At 33.6% G+C, this 20,286-nt stretch overlaps 1 protein-coding gene across 3 annotated transcripts; it reads left to right on the plus strand.

Moving 5' to 3' along the window:
* The first annotated feature begins 6,509 nt into the window (after positions 1-6,509).
* Positions 6,510-19,847, plus strand: LOC117789782. 3 transcript variants are annotated; one of them, XM_034628925.1, is made up of 4 exons: positions 6,510-6,584; positions 9,289-9,337; positions 18,689-18,966; positions 19,056-19,847. In XM_034628925.1, the coding sequence occupies exons 3-4, from the start codon at positions 18,772-18,774 to the stop codon at positions 19,506-19,508; spliced, it is 648 nt and encodes a 215-aa protein (XP_034484816.1). In that variant the 5' UTR covers positions 6,510-6,584; positions 9,289-9,337; positions 18,689-18,771; the 3' UTR covers positions 19,509-19,847. The 3 variants fall into 3 exon arrangements, with proteins under 3 accessions (XP_034484816.1, XP_034484824.1, XP_034484809.1); XM_034628933.1 differs by having other exon boundaries at positions 6,553-6,584; positions 9,292-9,337; XM_034628918.1 differs by lacking the exons at positions 6,510-6,584; positions 9,289-9,337 and adding an exon at positions 17,699-17,785.
* The last annotated feature ends 439 nt before the right edge of the window (positions 19,848-20,286 follow it).

The following is a 20,286-nucleotide window of genomic DNA, read 5'->3' on the forward strand; positions in this document are numbered from 1 at the left end:
TAACAGACGCAAAAAGTATGCCATACAAATATTCAATGTTTCAAGCTGACTATGAAAATTAAAAGGACTTTTACTGAAATTGAGATATGTATTAGGTATTAACTGTCGAATTCTGTTTGGTAACATCTAAGTAAGGATGTGCAAATCGACCAAAATGGGATTATGGCGAGGCAACAAAAAGCTGATTGGCCGTAATTTTCAAAAGAGTTGACAGTTGTTTGCTTACTTATGGAGCCAACTAACTGTAAAGCAAAAGTACGTATGACCAAAAGATTTTACGACTTACGATTTAACAATTTTCCAAAATGCAAATGAGACAAGCAATTCTTTTTGTTTGTGGAAAATCTGTTGACAGCAATAAGACAGCTGTGCTTTGTGCGATTCTGTTGCGTGTACACGATTCTCTAGTTCTCTTATACTCTATGTCTCCCTCTCTCTTCCCCTCTCTCTCTCTTTCTCTCTGTTCAGCAAGTTGACAGATGTAAATGTCGTAAATGTTCTTTGTTGCTGTTGCTGTTGCTATTGCCATCTAATTGTTGTTGTTTTACTGTTGTTGTAAGCTATGGCTAAGACTAAGGCTAAGACTATATAAAGCAAGCAAGGTTACCACCGAAATATAAAAATACTTTAGTAGTGTTAACTAAAGATTCTAAGTAATCCTTGAGATGCATATGTATATGTATAATGTATATGTATATGTACATACAATACCCGATTAATTCAAGTAATGTATGTATGTAGTTATATATCTATTCAATTCGACTAGTGACCATTTACTTTACCATTTCTTACTTATTGTTTTTCGTGCTCAAGAAATGCATTCAACGTATTGCATATGTGAATGCATGTAATTATTATGCATGTGTTAATAAGGCTTTAAGCTACAAGAATTAAAACAATGGCATACTTTTGGGCGCACTGTGAAAGCAATAATTCTAAGAAGAACTGATGCGAATTGAAACGAAACGAAACGAAATGAAATGAAACGAATTTCAATGAAATCTCACATTAAGACAAGACGAAATCGTGCGCAACTAAAATGATGCCATAAAAATACAACAAACAGCAGACGCTAGAATGAAAACACAAAATAATACAAAAATCAAGCAAAAACAAAATCGAAAGCAGAAAAAAAAGAATAAATGAATAAATTTAAATTTACGCTCTTAAAATAAAACCCAATAAAAGCATGTCAAGTATGTAAATTGATAAAAAGGTAAGAGTAAAAGAAAATGTTACTCTTTGAGTAGTGCTATTGTATTGTATTTTTTTTTTTTTTTTTTTTTTTTTTGTTAGGTGTTGGCACCCGGGGGAAAAGTGGGCAAAACTACGCATAACTTAGTAAATAATCAAAGCGAAATGAAAGGCAAGACAAGCTGAGCTCAAGGCAAAAGTTTGTATGTACTAAAGTACTCGTATATAGGCAAAAGTATATAAATACCAATTTTTATATACTGCAAGTATGTATGCTATGTAAATAATGTTGAAATAATCGAAAAAGAGTAAGCAAGAAAATACATGATTCTACTCATTTTGTACGTATGTATGTAAGTATGCGTAGAGATGGAATTAGAGAGAACACAAGAGATGAAATTGATATGAAAATGCAAATTATAAGTATACTACAAATAAAGCGAGAGTTAAGTTTCGAATAAAAAAAAAATAAATAAAAGAAAGTTCTTCAACTGCAACTGAATGTAACAATCATATAATGACACATAATGGATTAAACCAGCTTAAAAAAAAAAAACAATACAAAAGCTACAACTATAAAATATATATATAAATATTATTATATATATATAATAATAACTATAATAATAATACTAATAATAATAATAACATATACATACCTATGAATAGAATGTATACACATACTTATACATATAAATGCTATATACTAACATATATATATATATGTCAAGTCCCCCGAGACCCTAAATGATGTATATGCTCACATTAAAATACCATATGCATACGTATGTGTGTATGTATGCATGTGTGTGTGCTCAAGATTATTATTGTATGCTCGCCTGCATCAATGACCTGTGAGTAGCAGTACTTTAACTGCCGCACATACATACAAACACACATGCACTATATATACATACATATATACCAAATAAATAGTTATGTGTATTTGTCGCTTGTTTTATTTTTCCTATTGAGAGGTCAGCGGGAATTCTTTACAGGTACAGATACAGGTAAGGATAAAGGTACAGCCATAGATTAAAGTCAAGATGCAGTTGCAGGAAAAACTGGTTATCAGATTCTCGCCACATTCTTTGTGCTTCTACCTTCCAACTGATTGCGTGTTCCCGGAAAAATCTGTGCCGTACAATTTGTTTGAACACACACCGTCTATGTTCCGGAATCTTTAACATGAATTTTACAAAAGTCCGTATGAAGTTACAATTTCACTTTATCTTTGAAAGCATGCAAAAAGACAGAAACCACTAACGCTCTCTCTTTCTTTCTCTCTGTCTCTGTTTAATCGGGAAAAAATCTGAGAATGCGGGATACAGTCTGCTGAAAATGGAATTTTATGAATTGTAATGACTCTGTTCCGAATTCCAATTACAATTCATTTCCACAAAGCTGATGAAAGCACAATGTAATTAATGCCTCCTTTCTGCAAAATTGGTTACCATGCACATTTCGGTGGAATTCCAAAACCAGTACCAGTACCAGGAACAGAAACAGAAACAGTAGCAGTAGCAGAACAGGACACAACAGAACAGAACTGTGTGCTTGATTAATGGTAAGCTCCCATTTCGAGAGGAGGTCAAAACTGGTGCAGTAGCTCGAGGAAATTGCACCGTCTATTGCAGCTGAAGTGCAGTGTGGTTTCGCCAATGAAATCAGTCACAACTGGCTGTCAATAATCTATAATAAGTAAGAACTCTTAATTTGAAAATGTATATTATTTTTATCTATGAATTTGAAACTTTAATGGTATACAAAATATTGCATTAAAACTTAATGCAGTCATAGCCGATAGATATTAATGTGATTTAGTTGTATGTTTTAAAATAATAAATGCTAGTGATACCATAGCAATTTTTGTTTTAATTTTGAACATTTTAGGTGTGCTGGTTTTTTGATTATATGTTGAAGTGATAAATTAAAGTGATGGATTAAGTTAAGTCTTTAAATGTTGTTTGAGTAAGTAGAAACTTTCAACTTGTTAATTCGCTTAGTTGTTTTCTTCCTTTATTCGTGAACTATCATTTGAAACAGGAATGGGCACATAAATTGTACAAGTGAGCTTTACAAAAGCATCAACAATTACATCAGCAATTTGTATACTCTGAGCCCATTGAAAATGGGCAAAAAAGGGTATAATGTGTTTGGCAGAATGTATGTAACAGGCAGAAGAGGGCGTGTCAGACCTCCCAAAGCATATATATTATTGATCAGGATCAACAGCCAAGTCGATTGAGCCATGTACGTCTGTCTGTCCGTCTGTCTGTCGGTCTGTCTGTTTGAACGCGTCGATTTCAGAGACCATAAGAGCTAGACACTTCAAACTTGGTATGTAGTTTCCTGGATACCATAGGCAGATCAAGTTTGTTTTTGTTTTTGGATCGGACCACTATATCATATAGCTGCCATAGAAACGGTACATCGAAAATGAAGTTTTAGTATGAAAAAGTTTTTTGTTTGTTAAGATATCTTAACCAAACTAATAGAATACTCATCTGGGCTGGTATTAAACATCCTTACCAAATTTGGTTCAAATCAGTCCACTATATCATATAGCTGCAATAGAGACGCTCAATTAAAAATCAACTTTTAGTATGAAAAAGTTTTTTGTTTTTTGAGATATCTTATCCAAACTGTTAGAATATGCATTTAAGTTGGTTTTTTACATTCTGACCAAATTTGGTTAAATTTGGTTCCATATATCATATAATTGCTTTAGGAACAATTGGTCGAAAATCAACTTTTATAAAAGAGTACATGGGCTCAGGGTATCCTGCTGTCGAGCGTGCTCGACTGTAGTCGCACCGGAGCCCCTTGTTGTTGTTGCTCCTCGTCGATAAAAAAGTTTTTGGTGAGAGGTATAGCATTTAAAAATTGATGCTGTATTAACACCATGTTTGCAATTTTATTATTATTCTTAAATAATTCTGTATGTTGACAATGTGGTATTTAACACCGTGACAGGTAAAAGCGGCACATCACTGTACGTACACATATATGTATGTATGTACAATGGACAGCAGCAGCAGCAGGTCATATATCAAACACGCCACAAAGTATGCAACGCAAATTCGGCAGCAGGCAATCGGATGCCGATGCCTGCATTAAATATTAATGCGCTTTATGCGACGCTCGAGTGAGCAAACTTCATCTAGCGTCTAGTATCAGAGAGCAGCAGGAGCATTCAGCAACAAGCAGTCAATGGTGGAGGCGGAAGGTGTACATGGAGATGGGCAGCTGCGGGGTCACGTAGGAAATCGCCAGCAAGTGGACCAAGCTGTTACCTCCACCCCCCCCTCCCCAGTTTGTATCCCTACATCCGTTTCGCTTGCGATGCGTAAAATGCTAACGCTTCGATTGCTGCACACGCAGCCCGGCAGACGCGGGAGCTTGTAGATTGCAGGCTTGTCGTTGCAGGGGGTGCAGGGTAAGTAAGCGGAGACTGGCAGGTAAAGCAACAGCATCAGGTTAAAATTCGTCTGCCTCAAAGCAATCGTCAACTGTTGGCAACTGTTGCTTGCAATCAACCATCAATCAGCAGCAATTCTGTGGCATAAAATCATGTGGCTTTTGTTGCTGTTGTTATTGTGTTTGCTGTGAAACACATACAGGCCATCGCTGTGCTGCATAGGGAGGTCAAAGTGGGCCGAATTCGGCATTCAGTCATAATCATATGCATGCATCTGGCTATAACCAGCTAATTGGGCGCACAAAGTGCAACACCGCAGGCATTCAATTACCAAAATGATCCACTCAAATTTATTGTTGCCACATTTCTCAGCCAAATTTATGACTAACAAATAGCACCATTCACACACACAGAAATTACTCATACGCAGCGATATTACTCATACGCAGCGATATTTGTTTTGTAATTGAAACCCATATTTTGATTTAATTTTTTTAACCTACAACTATTTTTATCATTAAATCATAAATTGATTTTATACTGAGCAGCAACATAAATTTTATTTTTATTTTGTACAAATTTCTTAAGCAACACACAAGCCAAACTGGCTAAATCTGTTTTGTAATTGAAGCTTATATTTTGAGAAATTTGTCTGACCTTAATACTAATTATATCATTAAATTATAAATTGCATAAAAAAAAAATAATAAATAATCTTTTAATTCTGTTTTTATATAATACACAGAAAGAACTACTGATGTAAAAATGCATCGAATTATCGACAAATCAACAACTCACTGGGGCTTGTTCTTAGTAGTTAATGTGCAGAATTAAATTTGGGCATTTTATTTTTGATGAAAGACCTTAATAAATAACCTACAAAGTTCCCAAAGTTTGAATAAGGCATGAAAACGATACAAGAAAAATAATAAAAGTATGCGTGTGTTTTGTGATTACAATTGCGTTTTCTAAGTGCAAAAAACTTGTTTTGAGAAAATTTAATAATTGCAACTCGATCTATTATCTTCCGATATATCGACAGCTCTATACTTATTTTTGAGCGATTAACTATTTCGATATAAAACCCGATCTGAAGTTTGAATTTACATCCCTAGCAAAAACACATATATTTATTTTATTTATTTTTTGTTTTATTATTAGATTAAGCGTTGAATCCATGCAATACAAGAAATAGTTACATAACAACACAAGTATAGTAATTAATAATAGGACCAAACCTCAAAATAACACATTTCGTAAATGAAATACGATCAAAACTTAAATGATTACAATACACATACGATAAAATCCATTAATTTATTTTTATCTTTTATTGCATAATTTAAAGAGTTAATTCTACAACACGACGCCTTAGCCGAGACACAAACACAAGTGCTCATTTCAAAGCTATCAGCATGGACACACACCTGGCACTGTGACGTTTACATCCAATACAATGTCGCTTTGTGTCTCGGCTATCGCTGTACACGTTGCTATGTATTTATAAACAAAACTTAAATTGCTGCAATATTCCGAGCGAAACGAAAATTCTTAGAACTACTGAAGGATACTTTCGATGCGTGCAAAATCGTACACCAAATGGTCATTCGCCTTATTAATTTGTTAAATAAATAATAATACATTTTTCTTGCACGTTTTCCGTATTTAATCTGATGCTGCCTCAGACTCACTGTTCTGTGGCTTTTCAGTTCGGTTCAATCGCTCGACATTGACGGTCGTATTAATTCCAAGGGGCTCGCGAGTTCGATTAATTATTCACAAATAATTTCTTGTCTTTGTTATTTTGGGAGTTATTTCAAGTGTTTATCTAAAAGTACGAATTCTTTACTGTCGGCGTCGTTGACATAAACGTGTATTATTTTTAAGACTTTGCTCGTGTTTTTTTTTTCTCTGTGTGCTGTGTGCTGACGATCTCTCATCGATTGTATTGGAACAGCTGTCTGAATAGGTGAGAAACTAACTAACTAGCGGTGTTCGCTCTGAGCGAAAGCTGCACGCACATGTTAAAAAAAAACCACGAAAGCACACAAAAAGAGTGAACTTTCGTGAAGACGTTCCAAAAAACATTAGCCAGACCCAAATTAATCGATACTAAAATTCTGAAATGTTAAGTGCATATATAGTTCCTAGTTAAATGGAATTATTTTATCTAATAAACATCCAAATAAATATTTTATCTGTTAAACTTATTTAGATAAGAATTTAGATAGGACTTGTGTGCATGAAGACAAAGATAATTTTACACTACAAGATTAGAGGTGTTATAGACATGAGTAAACATACGCTCCTCATGTCAACTTACAAATCTTTCGCAAAAGTCAATGGACAATGCTCACGAAAATATTACAACTATAGAAATATGCGTTTGTTGGAATGACCTACCTAACCGCAAAGTACCATTTTAAAAGCACCTGATTCATTGCTAATGCCATCATAATCGGGCATGTTAACTTTAACATGAAATTTGTATGATGCACGATTTAAAATGCTCTCTTTTGATAGGTCATTTTGTCTGTCTGACTGAACTTAAATTGTGAACGCAACTGTCAATCAAACAGACTGCCAATAGTGGTAATTCAAAAGCTCAGTTCATCATGTCATAAATTACCGAAGTGAATTGGAATTTAGGGTATTCATCCGTTGAGTACTCTCTACCCACACTAAATTCATTTGTTTCGTGTTGTTACTCATGCAAGCTTGTCAGTTTTTTTTTTTTTTTTTTTTGGTTTTGGTTGCTAGTCGAGCTTTTTCTCACATTGAACAATTAACGACCAAATATTCAAAAGCAAATGAACTGGGAATCAACTTGTCAGACATCAATTGGCGTGAGGAATTTCATACAGATGCTCTCATACACACATACTATCACTTAAGTAACGGAGAAGCCCCACAACCAATCATAATTGAAAATTAGCATACTATTAAGACGTTCAAACACTCTAACAGACTTTGAATACTGTAATCGGAATGTAATTGAGACATGCTTATATATGTTAAAAGAAGGAAAATGTCCCTTCACATTTTTTCTTTTTTTTAATACAAATGTACATTTGTTGAGTATTGAAATATTCGAAATATTTTTCAATAGAAATCAATAAATTAAAAAAATATATATATTTACATTTAAAATGGTTTGATTTTTTGACAATTAATTTTTTATTTCTACACTATATTAAATTTACTCCAAATTTCAAATTTTTAAGTTTATTAGCTTAATATCTTTATCTAATAGATATTCACCATCGATAGGAAGAGGCTTCGTTATATGTGCTATATGTGAGGGTATTGTATGGGTTCTGGGACTCATTCCTCCAGATAAATGGTTGAGATCTTGTCTAAGTTACCAAGCAACAACAAGAAAATCTAGCAAAATACAAATCAAATATTTTAGTCAAGATCGGAACCAAAGCTTTTTGTGAAGTGTACATTTTAGCTCGCGCCTGAAGGTATGCAGCAGAAAATTTGTAAGCATTGCACTTTGAACGAATAAGCACAATTACTTGCTGGTATTTTTTACAGATAATAAAATATTAAAAGACTTTAATGTATTAGTAGAGTCGAATAAAGATAGTAAACATTGTTTAGTTAATTACACAGGGACCGAAAATAATTGTTATTTAACCAAACTTGTTTTTTTTTTAAATTCAGCAACATTAAATGCTTAAGATATACAAAGATAATTACAGTTTACATACAGTAATTTTGCAAAATAGAACTTAACACCGAAATCGTTGTTTCCGGACGTACCGGCACCGATTTGGTTTCGGTTTTATTCCCTGTTTTTAATCAACTACAACTTGATTCTAAGACGTTATTTTTATTTAAATCATGCCAAGTTCGACGTAACTTTAACTTGTAAAGTTGCTAAGTCAATGTTCTGTTCATCTTACAACTTTCGTAACTTTGTCAAAACTAAACCGATTTTCAAGCGGAATGACATTTTGATCATAGTTTGGCCTCAAAATGCAGAATGAATATAAATTTTTATTAGTTTCGTTACAAAAACTGTTACCTATTGGTTTCGATTTTAATGCATACATTTCAATCTTGAGAAGGTTTAAATTTCAATCAACTCCTTCTGTCATAATAAGTATAAAACAACATTTCAACATTTCTAAATTTTAATAAAATTTAATAGTTGCACCGTACTTTTACCGAACTCGAAGAGATAAAATCGAGATAGAACCTTTCACCGAAATAGTTGTTTCGGGACGTACCGGAACCGATATTTGTTTCGGTATGCCTGGTAAAAATCAAACCTTATAACCTTATAGACACTTTGAACTTAATATGTAATGAGTGTAAGCCCTGTACTTAGGCTGACTTATCATCTGTTGACAAACAATAACAACCTAGTCAGATAAAAAAAAAAACATTTTTAAAGGGACTATTACTATTTAATGACTAATTAGGTGCATTACGAGTAGTTGATAAAATCCATCTGGTAATTGCTTATAATATAAATTTGACATATTTCAAGTATATCAAGTATCTTTGCAGTGCCGTCGCAGAACGTAAACGTTTTGTTGTGTATCTCCAGTATTTTTTATGAATGAAAGTGTCAGCAGTCAGGTTATAGTCTAACTAACTAACACTGAACCAACTGCATTTACATACACAATTAGCTTAATATTATTTCTCTCTGTTTTCAGCAGCTATTCATTGCATCTATAGTAATACTAAGGAGCTTTGCCTTTTAAGGTAAGTTTACTCACACTTTCTTAAGTCTAGGTTTAAACGTGTCGTATGCGTAATGTGTCATATTGAGTTGAAGTAACATTTTATTTATTTATTTGTGTATTAAAATGTCAGTGCTATAAGTATGACTTATGCTTAAGGCAATAGTCACATTTGATTAATCATTTCTTTAATCTATATTTGATTTTATTTATTATGCTTAGTTTAATTTAAAAGTTTATCAATTTTTATTATAAGAGTTTGTATTTTAAAAAGTTATAAATTATTGTTCTAATTTTTAAATCTATCGATAGGATTTATTAATAGTTGCGAAAGTGTGAATTTAGTTTAAATTTAAGTTGTGTATATTTAAAATAGACTTATATTCTCTGGCTTTGAGAATATGTGGAGGAGGAACAATAAAACCATAAAACCTATATACTTGTACTCGTACTCAGGCATTTGTTTGTCTGTGAAATATCTGACTAGCAAATAGTAATGCCCGTAACGCGAATTCATTGAAAGAGCACCAGTTCCAAAAATAAAAGCTGCCTTCATCCCAAGATGGGCTCGACACATCGTTTTCTTTCTTTTCATTTTTTTTTTTATCGACTTTTTAAATTGCCAAACGACAGATGTAAATAGACTTTAACTGGTTTTTGGCAACGTCACAAAGTACTTCCCAGGCCCCATAATGCCTAATGTCATAGACAAACAACTGAGTGCGCCACTTGATGATGATAATATTAAAATGCCGATGACGACAATCTTGAAAAATCATATATATTTTGCGGCGCATTCGAACAATTAAATACCCATTACATACTATTGATATTCAATATTGCACTCGTCCGGCATAACTGTAATTATAACTGTGAATATAAGTGTACATCTAAGTGCGAATATTTCTGCACTTAACACATGCTTGAAAATGATTCAATGACTTTAATTCTTCAATCTTATGTTGTGACGCAAAAGAAAACGCGTGCAGTCCACTCTAAAATTTGAACGGATCTGCTAGGGAATACCACTTGCGTTCAATTTAGTGTACAGGGTATAGCAACTAAGTACAAAAACAAACAATTGAGTGTTGAGTTTCTCGCTCGGTGATTTACCTGTTATTGATGAAATCTGCCGGCATCATTCGCCGGCTAATAACTTGTCTGTGGTCAGTTAACCAATTGTATACAAAAGGATAGAGAAAGAGAAAGACAGAGATGAAGATGGAGATGGAGAGAGAGAGAGAAGGTGACTGGTATGTCAAACCTCTGATCGAACTGCGATAATTTGAACTTTGCTTTTGGGGTATTTCCACAATTTGACGCCCTCGCGACTCGACTCGACTCGAATCGATTTGATTTTTATTTTCGTGCCATGATTTTGACAGGTGATGCAGCAACTGTCCGTGTCCGTGTCCGGGCTGTGTCTGTGTGTGTCTGTGTGTGTGTGTGAGTGTCTGTGTATTAGCCGACTGTTTGTCTGCTTGTTTTATTTTGGTTTGTGCTAAAAAGCAACTAAGCGTTTAGTGAAAACCGCAAGCAAGTACTTACTAATGCTGCTTAGTAACGTCTAAACGTCAATTGGTCACCATCCTCATCCTCATCTTTATCATTATGATTATCATTATCAACATCATCAACGGGTACAGCATCCGCCTACATACATTTGAAATCGCAACATTTTCAGTTCAATATTTTATTGCATTCAATTAGATTCCGAGTAAGGTGACATTATTGAAATTAAATTTAAATCGAAAATTGCAGGTGAATTTTCCGGATCTGGTTCATTGAAAATGCAATACATACCTGATGCGAATAAAATTGTAAACTTTCGAGTTGTTTAACTTTTTTTTTATATATGTCGAAAATAAAGTTCAATTTTGAAAAAGTAACTGAGAAGCAATTACGTTGAATTATAGTTAGTAAAAAATGATGGAAGCAATTGGCATTTATGATTCAGGGATGCTAACAAAAAAAATGGAAAAGACCTGACAAAAATATAAGTTGGTTTCGACTTGGTCTTGTAAATGGATCAGTTTTTTTATATAAATGTTTTCTGTTATGATTTGAAATATAATCCAAGTTAATTTTACAAGTTATTGAATTTAAAAAAGACATTATCTCGTTCTCATGTTATTTTAAGCCTTAGTACAATTCGTTACGTTACATTTTTCTTTTTTTTTTTTTTTTTAATTTGATCTTCGTATTATTGTTAATGAAGTTGAACTTTTCTTTATTAATTATGAACCTATTTACTTTGTAAAAAAAATACGTTATTCATATTATGTATATAGTTTTTATTTGATCATACGTCTGAGTAAATCAGACCTTGGCGACACATAAAACAAATAACTTATATTGTTATAAAATTTAAAAATTTTGATTCAATATATATAAACACTTTATTAACCCGAATCGTCTTGAGCAAATATTTTTCGAGTTTCTTTATAAAACTTTCAGTACATATAAATTTGAGGTCGCTGAATCCGTAAAATACATTCTTTTGGTTCGTCGTTGCTAGGATACTCGACAGGACAATTTTTTCGGCTGTTACCATATGGTAACGCAGGGTAAATTTTTTTTAATACTCCAATATACGAATATTTGTGAAAAAGTCTTATAAACACAGCTTTACCCAACAGGGGGGCTCCTTCTTGATATATATACCAAATTTGGTTTAAATCAGTGCACTATATCATAGGAACAATCGGGGTCAAATTCACTTTTAGTATGGAAAACTGTTTTGTTTTCTGAGATATCTCAAAAAAACTCACAGAATATGCACTTATACATCCTGACCAAATTTAGTTCAAATCGGGTTACTATATCATACAGCTGCCATAGGAACAATCATAATTTATGAACAAAACAGTACAGAAAAATAGTGTTTTTTTTTCGTTTTTTTCTTATAATTAAAAAGAGCACTCTTTTACCTTTCTAATAATGTGTGAGCATTGCCTATAGTTCAGTACTAAAATTAGTTAATCGATTTAAATTGACTTGCGACGAATTGCCAAATGCCGTTTTTTGTACTGCAGAATATAATGAGCAACTTAAAGCACATTTTTTGATTAGCTAGCTTCAAGAGATTGCTTCAATCAACTTTTTATCAGTTAAAGACAACAATTTACTTCTAGAATATCATTTTAAAGTTAGTCTAATGCTAATGTGTTGTCTGAAAATGAAGCTTTAGTAAATGCCTATTGCTTGTAACCATATGGTAACACTGGGAATATTCGAGTTAAAAAAAAAAAAATGTTTTTATGTGAAAGAAATAATTAAAAAATAGATAAATAAAAGATATATAATTGCATTTATTTAAATAAAATATTTAATACATAAACGAAGAACTATACATTTCTTATAAAATGAGCCTAGGAAAGAATTTGCAACTATGCTTTCATACTATATCTGATAGTAAATAAAAGAAGATTTGATATCTCATATTGAGAATTGACTTTCGCGTTGTTTGTTCCTCTCTTTATTAAATACAAATGTGAGATTTGGGGCGACGGAAGTTTGATATGCGATTGTCAGCCTTGATCAAATATTTAATGGAATTTAAATCAAATGTGCAGTGTAAACTGATATAAACTAATTAACTGCGACTATGCAAATATAATATAATATCCGCCATGGAAATGCAACAAAAGTGACTAATGACAAAGAATATATACAAGTTGTAAACAAGTCTGTTGATAAGAAGGGCAATAGATGTCTGTGGGAAGTCATGTTTATGTATTGATTTAAAGCATTTGATGCAACTCATTCATGTGAATATGAATATATATAGTCGACGTGTTATGTTGGTGGATACACTCTGAACTTTGCCGACGTCACAGTTTGTTGGTCAATGCGTTGGTCATTTCTAAATTAAGCCATACTCAACTCAAGAGAATCTTGATGCCAATTTGTGTCATTCAATAGCAGGAAGAGCAACAACAACAACAGCATCAACAACAGCAACAACAATGACAACAAACGTTGTTTATACTTAGATAAGCTGATATCGCTGTCATTTCGCACCTCATGTGTGAGAATTAGCAGCCAGATTTGTGCGTTGTCATGACAGCAACTACTAAACGGGTGGCTGCCCATTGTTTGAGGGGGTGGAAGGGGATTTGGATCAGGGGAGCGAGTGGATTACAGGCAACTGCAGGTCATTCAATAGTTGGTATGATTGATGCCATATTTTCCACGAACTAAACATTTACCTACCTAATTATTTATTGCATTGGCTTTAACATTAACCAAATGAAAGGAAAATGCATGAAAATGGGAAATCTGATGATGTGATTGGATCATCAGCATTTAAAAGCAGATCCAATGTTTGTTCAATGCAATTTTTTTGGTTTTCCAATGAGCAATCAATCTGCAAATATAATGCGAGTCTCTTAGATACCCTATGAAAACACCCCTTAATAATGTTGCTGTTTTCAGTTGCTTAGCACAGATTTTTTAAATTTAATTATTATTATTTGAACTCTGATTTGGATTTACAATACATTTTTTCTTTAAAAATGCAATGTTTAAGTGCTTAAGAGCGACTCATTTTTGGTTGAACTTGGAAAAGAAAATAAAGTGTGCTCTTTAAGGAAACTGAATTAAATAATTAAATACTTTATGTGATCTTTAGACTCCGCACTTAATAAAAGTACAGGGGTTTATTGGGTTTGTTTTACCGAATATGTGCGTAACAGGCAGCAGGAGGCGTGGCAGACCCCATAAAGTATATATATTCTTGATCAGCATCAACAGCCGAGTCGATATAGCAATGTCCGTCTGTCTGTCTGTCTGTCTGTCTGTCTGCATGAACAACTAGATCTCGGAGACTATAAGAGATAGAGACACCAAACTTGGTATGTAGGTTCCTCTATCTTGCAAGCAGATCAAGTTTGTTTCAAAACTCGGCTACGCCCTCTTTATCGCCCACAAATCGAAAAAAAAAATTTAATATCCAAATTATAAGAACAATTTAAAAGCTAGTGACACCAAATTTGGTTTGTAGATTCCTCTATCTTGCAGGCAGGTCAAATTTGTTTCTTTTTGGAATCGGACCACAATATCATATTGCGCCTATAGAACAATCGGTCGAAAATCAAGTCTTAGTATGAAAAACTTTTTTGTTTAATGAGATATTGTAACCAAACTGATACAATAAGCATATGACTGGGTTTTATATATCCTGTCCAAAGTTGGTTCAAATCGGACCACTATATCATATAGCTGTCATAGGACCGATCGAGTGAAAATCAAGTCTTAGTATGAACAACTTTTTTGTTTTTTGAGATTTTGTAACTAATATGATAGAATATGCATTTAAGTTAACTAAATATTTTTTTAATTTTTCCATAATTAGTTTTTGCATTGTAAGTACGGGGTCTCCGACAGTCGAGTATGCTCGTTTGTTTTTATATTTTCTGTATGGATTTGAATAAATACACCTACAAAAATATCATCTTAATGGTGTGAAAGCGTCTTAGAGAGCGGAAGAAAGCCAAAGAGAGTGAGAGAGAGCGAGTAAGCGTGGTAATTGCAACTTGGCCAACTCTCTTATATGAAGTTGGCCCATTCTCCTCTCTCTCTCTGTCTCTGTCTCGTTGTCTCTTCTTTTTATACGCATTATCAAAAGACGCCTTTTGTCATTTGTGCATTGGCCTGGCTTTCAGTTGTTGCCTTGTGTTTCGGCCGCGTGAATCGGAAATGCCAAAGTCAGCATAACAATTACATCAAAATTAATAACAATGAAAAAAAAAAACTATAAAAATTATAAAATAATGAAAATATGTGCAAAATAACAAAGTCAAAAATGAAGACAAAATATAATTCATCGAAAGATGGCAGTTGAAACTAAAAGTTAAATAATTCTATGTGCGATTTATGTACATATATGGACAAATGTACACATAGAGATATAAATGCGGGTGTACGTGCAATTGTTGTGCTTCAGCTGATGAAATTAATTGCTAAAAATATGCATACAAATAAATGAAATGAATAATCAATAAATAAATAATTGACAAATATAAAAATACAAATTGCTTGCATCAATCGTAAATGAGCTATTACAAAGACAGGCACATAGTGAGTAAGAAAGACAGAGAGAGAGACAGAGAGAGAGAGAGAGAAAGAGAGTAAGAGTGTGTGTAACAGAGGGAGAGGGAGAATATGTTAGCGAAGGAATTTGCTGCACATTATTGAAGCGGAAGAGCGGAAGAGCGGAAGTGCAGTAAGCACTTTACTGCTAGAAAGCAATGTGGCCAGCAACAACAACAACAACAATACATGCGCAACAATTAAACAAACACACAATACACACACACACACACACGCGCATATAAACTGCAATGTGCAAATGCCACATCCGTTTTGGGGCATGCAGCGTGTGCAGCGTGCGCATAAATTAAAACCTTCCTAAGACAGGAAGAAAACAAGCAACAAGCAACAACAACAGCAACAGCAACAGCAGCAACAACTTTCAGTTGAAACATGTTGTTAAGGTTCTTTCTGTTGACTCACTTGAAAGCTTTTCTTTTTTGTTGTGGTTTTTTTTTTTATTAAAAATTGTTGTACTTTGTTAAAAGTTAAAAAAAAACATTAAAGTGAACAGCAAAAACAATTGCCGCTTGCAAAAAAAAAAAATTATATTCAAATCGTTCTCTAACGGAGAAAAATGCGGGATAAAATCGCAAATAATTCTGTGTTTTTTTCTTAAGCCAAGTACAAAATATTTGGCACGATTTTTCTCAACAATGTTTTAATTTTCATGGCTCTAAAAAAAAGAAAATGTTTTTTAACTTGGCTCAAATTTTGGCGGCTTCTTTGACTTTTTCAATGTTGACATAATTTTACAATAATAATCTGAATACATTCTGCGAAAATGCAGTCTAAGAGAAAGAATATTAAACATGCATTTAAGAATGATATTTTTTCTGTGTATTGAAATTAAGAATTTTCAACATGCATTTAAGAATGATATTTTTTTTCTGTGTATTCAAATTTAGAATTTTCTACATGTGTTTTAGAATGATATTTTTTTCTGTGTATTAAAAATTTAGAATTTTCAACATGCATTTTAAAATGATATTTTTTTAAGAATTTTAAACATGCATTTAAAAATGATATTTTTTTCTGTGTATTAAAATTAAGAATTTTTAACATGCATTTAAGAATGATATTTTTTCTGTGTATTAAAATTACGAATTTTCAACATGCATTTTAGAATGATATTTTTTTCTGTGTATTAAAATTAAGAATTTTTAACATGCATTTTAGAATGATATTCTTTTCTGTGTATTAAAATTACGAATTTTCAACATGCATTTTAGAATGATATTTTTTTTCTGTGTATTCAAATTTAGAATTTTCTACATGTGTTTTAGAATGATATTTTTTTCTGTGTATTTATTCGCTTCCACACACACAGTTGCAGTTGTTGTTGGCGTTGTTGTTATCGTTGTTTTAAGGTTTTCCCAAAGCGCGCGTGGCCGGCAGCAGCCGCAATACTCAAATACTCGAATACTCCAATACTCGTAAGCTTTAGACATCTGCCTCACAGTAACATACGTGTATATATCGAGTCCAAGCCGTCTGCGCCGACTTTAGTGTTGGCATCTCTCTTTAACGCTCGCACACACACACACTCACACACACACACTCTGTGTGTCGGCTGTACTAACATTCTTACTCTCAGTCTTGCACTCAGCCGGCACTTCGCAATTTAACGAGCAACGGCCTTCGCGTCGTGATTTCGCGACATGTGTGTGTGTGTGTGTGTCTCTACATGTGTGTGTGCGTGTGTGTGTATAAGTTTGGTCGCTTTGCTCAATTACGATTGGCTGTTGGCTCAATTGTCGTCATCGATTGACGCTCTTGTTGTTGCTTAAGATGCTTTCGGCTGCTAAAGCTCGACGCTCGGGCTTCGGCCGATTCCGTTATTAATATGCTGCTATCACGCGCAAATATTAAATAAGTTACAGATCTTGAAGTGTTAACTTGTGCCCAGTCGCAGTCGCAGTCGCAGTCGCAGAAGTCTCCGTAGAGTCGCAGTTGCACATTTCTTCACTTGCAATCATTCCAAATTTCACTTGAATCTTGAATCTCTCTGTGCGTGCAAAAAAGGAAAAAAAATTATATAAGAACAATACGAATTTGATTCCAAATTCAAGCAACTCAAAAAAATCTCATATACAAATATTAAGAATTCGAATCCGAATCAGAATCAGTATGACAACCACAACAGTGTTAAGTGGATGCGGTGGTTTCACCACCCGGCGCAATATTCATATTCAAGCCAGAAATGAGCTCAAATCGGCAGCAATCTCTAGTCCTTCCATATCCTGTGGGCAGCTACAAGAGTCAACAGCAGCAGCAACAGCAGCAACATCAGCAACAAACACAAAGGCAGCAGCAACAACAACAACACTAGCTCTCTGCTCTAGATTAAACGTGCCACAGATCTACAGTTCAATGTGTAAGTTATTGTACCACGTGCCGTATGCGTATGCAAAACTTGCATCCACTTGGAATATTCACATTGAATGATTCACTTACGCAATACTCACAAGTTTCAACCATTCTAATCTGATATTTGAGCTGGTGAATTTCTGTGTGTGTGTGTGTGTGGAGTGTGTGTTCACTTTATGAACTTTGTGTACGTCACAGCAAAGACGTGTAATCAACAAGTGTTCACTCTATTGTTTTAGGGGCAAGGGAAGGTGACTGGGGAAAATTAGATACGACTTTTCGATGATGGCGTTGTTGTTATTCCTCAGCGCATCCCAATTAGAAGCCGAAAATTCCAATTCGTTCAACCAATTAGCAAAAATATATAAATAAATACTACGACAGACCAAAAATAGCCATAGCATATTATAATTACGATTTAATTATAATCGAGATCAAAAATAGCCAATTTAAGCATAGACAATCTCGTAAAACGATTTCAATATTTCATAATTTGACATACAAATATTAAATTAAAGCTCATTAGAAAATTATTAAAATACTTGCAATATAAATTATATATTCTTAAGATCATTAACATACATTAAATTAGTGGAGACAAATTGTGTGAATTATTTCATATTGTAATGAACATGAAACGCTATTTTATAAATCCTTTAATAAAAAAAAATAGTAAGATGTAATTTTTAAAATCTCTTCTAGTTGCCCATAGAATAATTTGATTGTTTTTTACGTGATTATTAAATTAAGGATTTCTTAATGTTCACTTTTGTTAGAAAAATGTTTATTCAATTGAAAAGGAATTTGTTTTTAAATTTATTTTTATCTACAATTAATATATATGTAGTTATTTAGCTATTATAATATTTTAAAATTGTTATTTAATCGGAGCTTTGTCATTTAATTGCAGCTACCAATTATTGGGTGCTGGGAGCACTTCTGCTAATAGTCGCCGCCAGTTTTCCAACCAATATAAACGCGCTGCCGCGTCGCATGCACGGTCGCCACTTAATCCTGCCGCACCACCATCACGTACATCTGAGATCCGCCGGACAGGAGCATCATTCATCCGTGGCTAATCCAAACTGCTCGATAGAGAAAATGTCGGTGACACAGAGTCAAATCTCAATCGCCATCGAAGTCAGCAATCAGACTCGGCACGCCATCTTTGAGCTGCTGGAGAAATGGGTAAGTTGTCTGAGCACAGGTTGAATCCGCAACTGGAACTAACTGGTCGCCGATCCTTTGTTTTGTCGGGATTGTCTTTATCGGTACAGTTGCTGAAACATCACAAGCTGGCCAATGCATCGGAAGCTGCGACACTATATGCATTGCATAACCTCAATCTCGAATATCCGCTCAGCGTGGAGGCCAACAACACTGACTACGATGGCCAGGACACTCAGTCGCCGCGGGAGGAGCTGCCCAGAATATATAAATCCTTGAACATCGTTCATCATTTGATGCAGATCATTAACAAGAACCTTACCAAAGAAGTCTACGACAATTTCTTCAAGTTTTTCACCGAGAAGATTAATCATAACAGGAGCGTGGTTAGCGAAATGATAGACATACCCGAGAACTGCTGGTCTGAGCCAAAATATACCTACAATAAGACTCACGATCTGTTGGAATATGCCGTTGTCAACGAGAGCATGAAGCTGCTTAAAGTTATCGAGAAGAAGTATCGATTTATGCAATACCAGATTCAGCGTCAGCTTCAGGGTTAGGACTTTGATTCTCAATGACCTGTCACTGCCCCTGCCCCCTGTCCCGCCCCCTTGACACACAATGCGGTGTCAACAACAGTGTACAAGAAAATACCAAAAAACTTAAACAACAAATGGAAAAAAAAGAAGAAAAGAAAAGGAATCGAATTGAATCGAATCGAATTCTCAATGCAAGCTACAGTCATATTTAGGCGATATAACGTCGATACATATATCATTCATATATACCTACATATGTATAAGTAAATGCACTTAATGTCGTACAGTGGTTTTTTTTCCTATATAATATAAATGTATGTTTACTAATATTTAGTCTGTAGTAGCTAATAATGCCCCACATCACACATAAATGACTTAATTATTTATTTTATCATTTTATTTAATTTAATATTTACTTCTTAATGTTATTCATTATTATTATTAGTTAGATGCTGAGCATTCGCTATTCATTATTATAATTATTATTTATGTATTCATGTCATCGTCTGAAATTTATTATTTATGTTTAACAATTAACTCGCATTTTAACTAGAAATTTTATAAATTTTATAAATATTTCTATATTTGTTTGTGTTTAAATTTTAAGCTACAAGTATTATCAACTAATAAATGATTTTATTTCAAATGCACTACTAAATCTTTGTTTTAAAAATTGTTAGTCAAGTTTTTGGGGACTGCTGCTCTAATTTTACATCTAAAGTTAGACAAATAAGCAAATTTGTTTAAGACATCCCTTAAATTCGTATAAGTAGGAGAGTTCTACGTTTACTTCAATTTA

The sequence above is a fragment of the Drosophila innubila genome, chromosome X, assembly GCF_004354385.1.
Source record: "Drosophila innubila isolate TH190305 chromosome X, UK_Dinn_1.0, whole genome shotgun sequence".
Lineage (NCBI taxonomy): Eukaryota > Metazoa > Arthropoda > Insecta > Diptera > Drosophilidae > Drosophila > Drosophila innubila.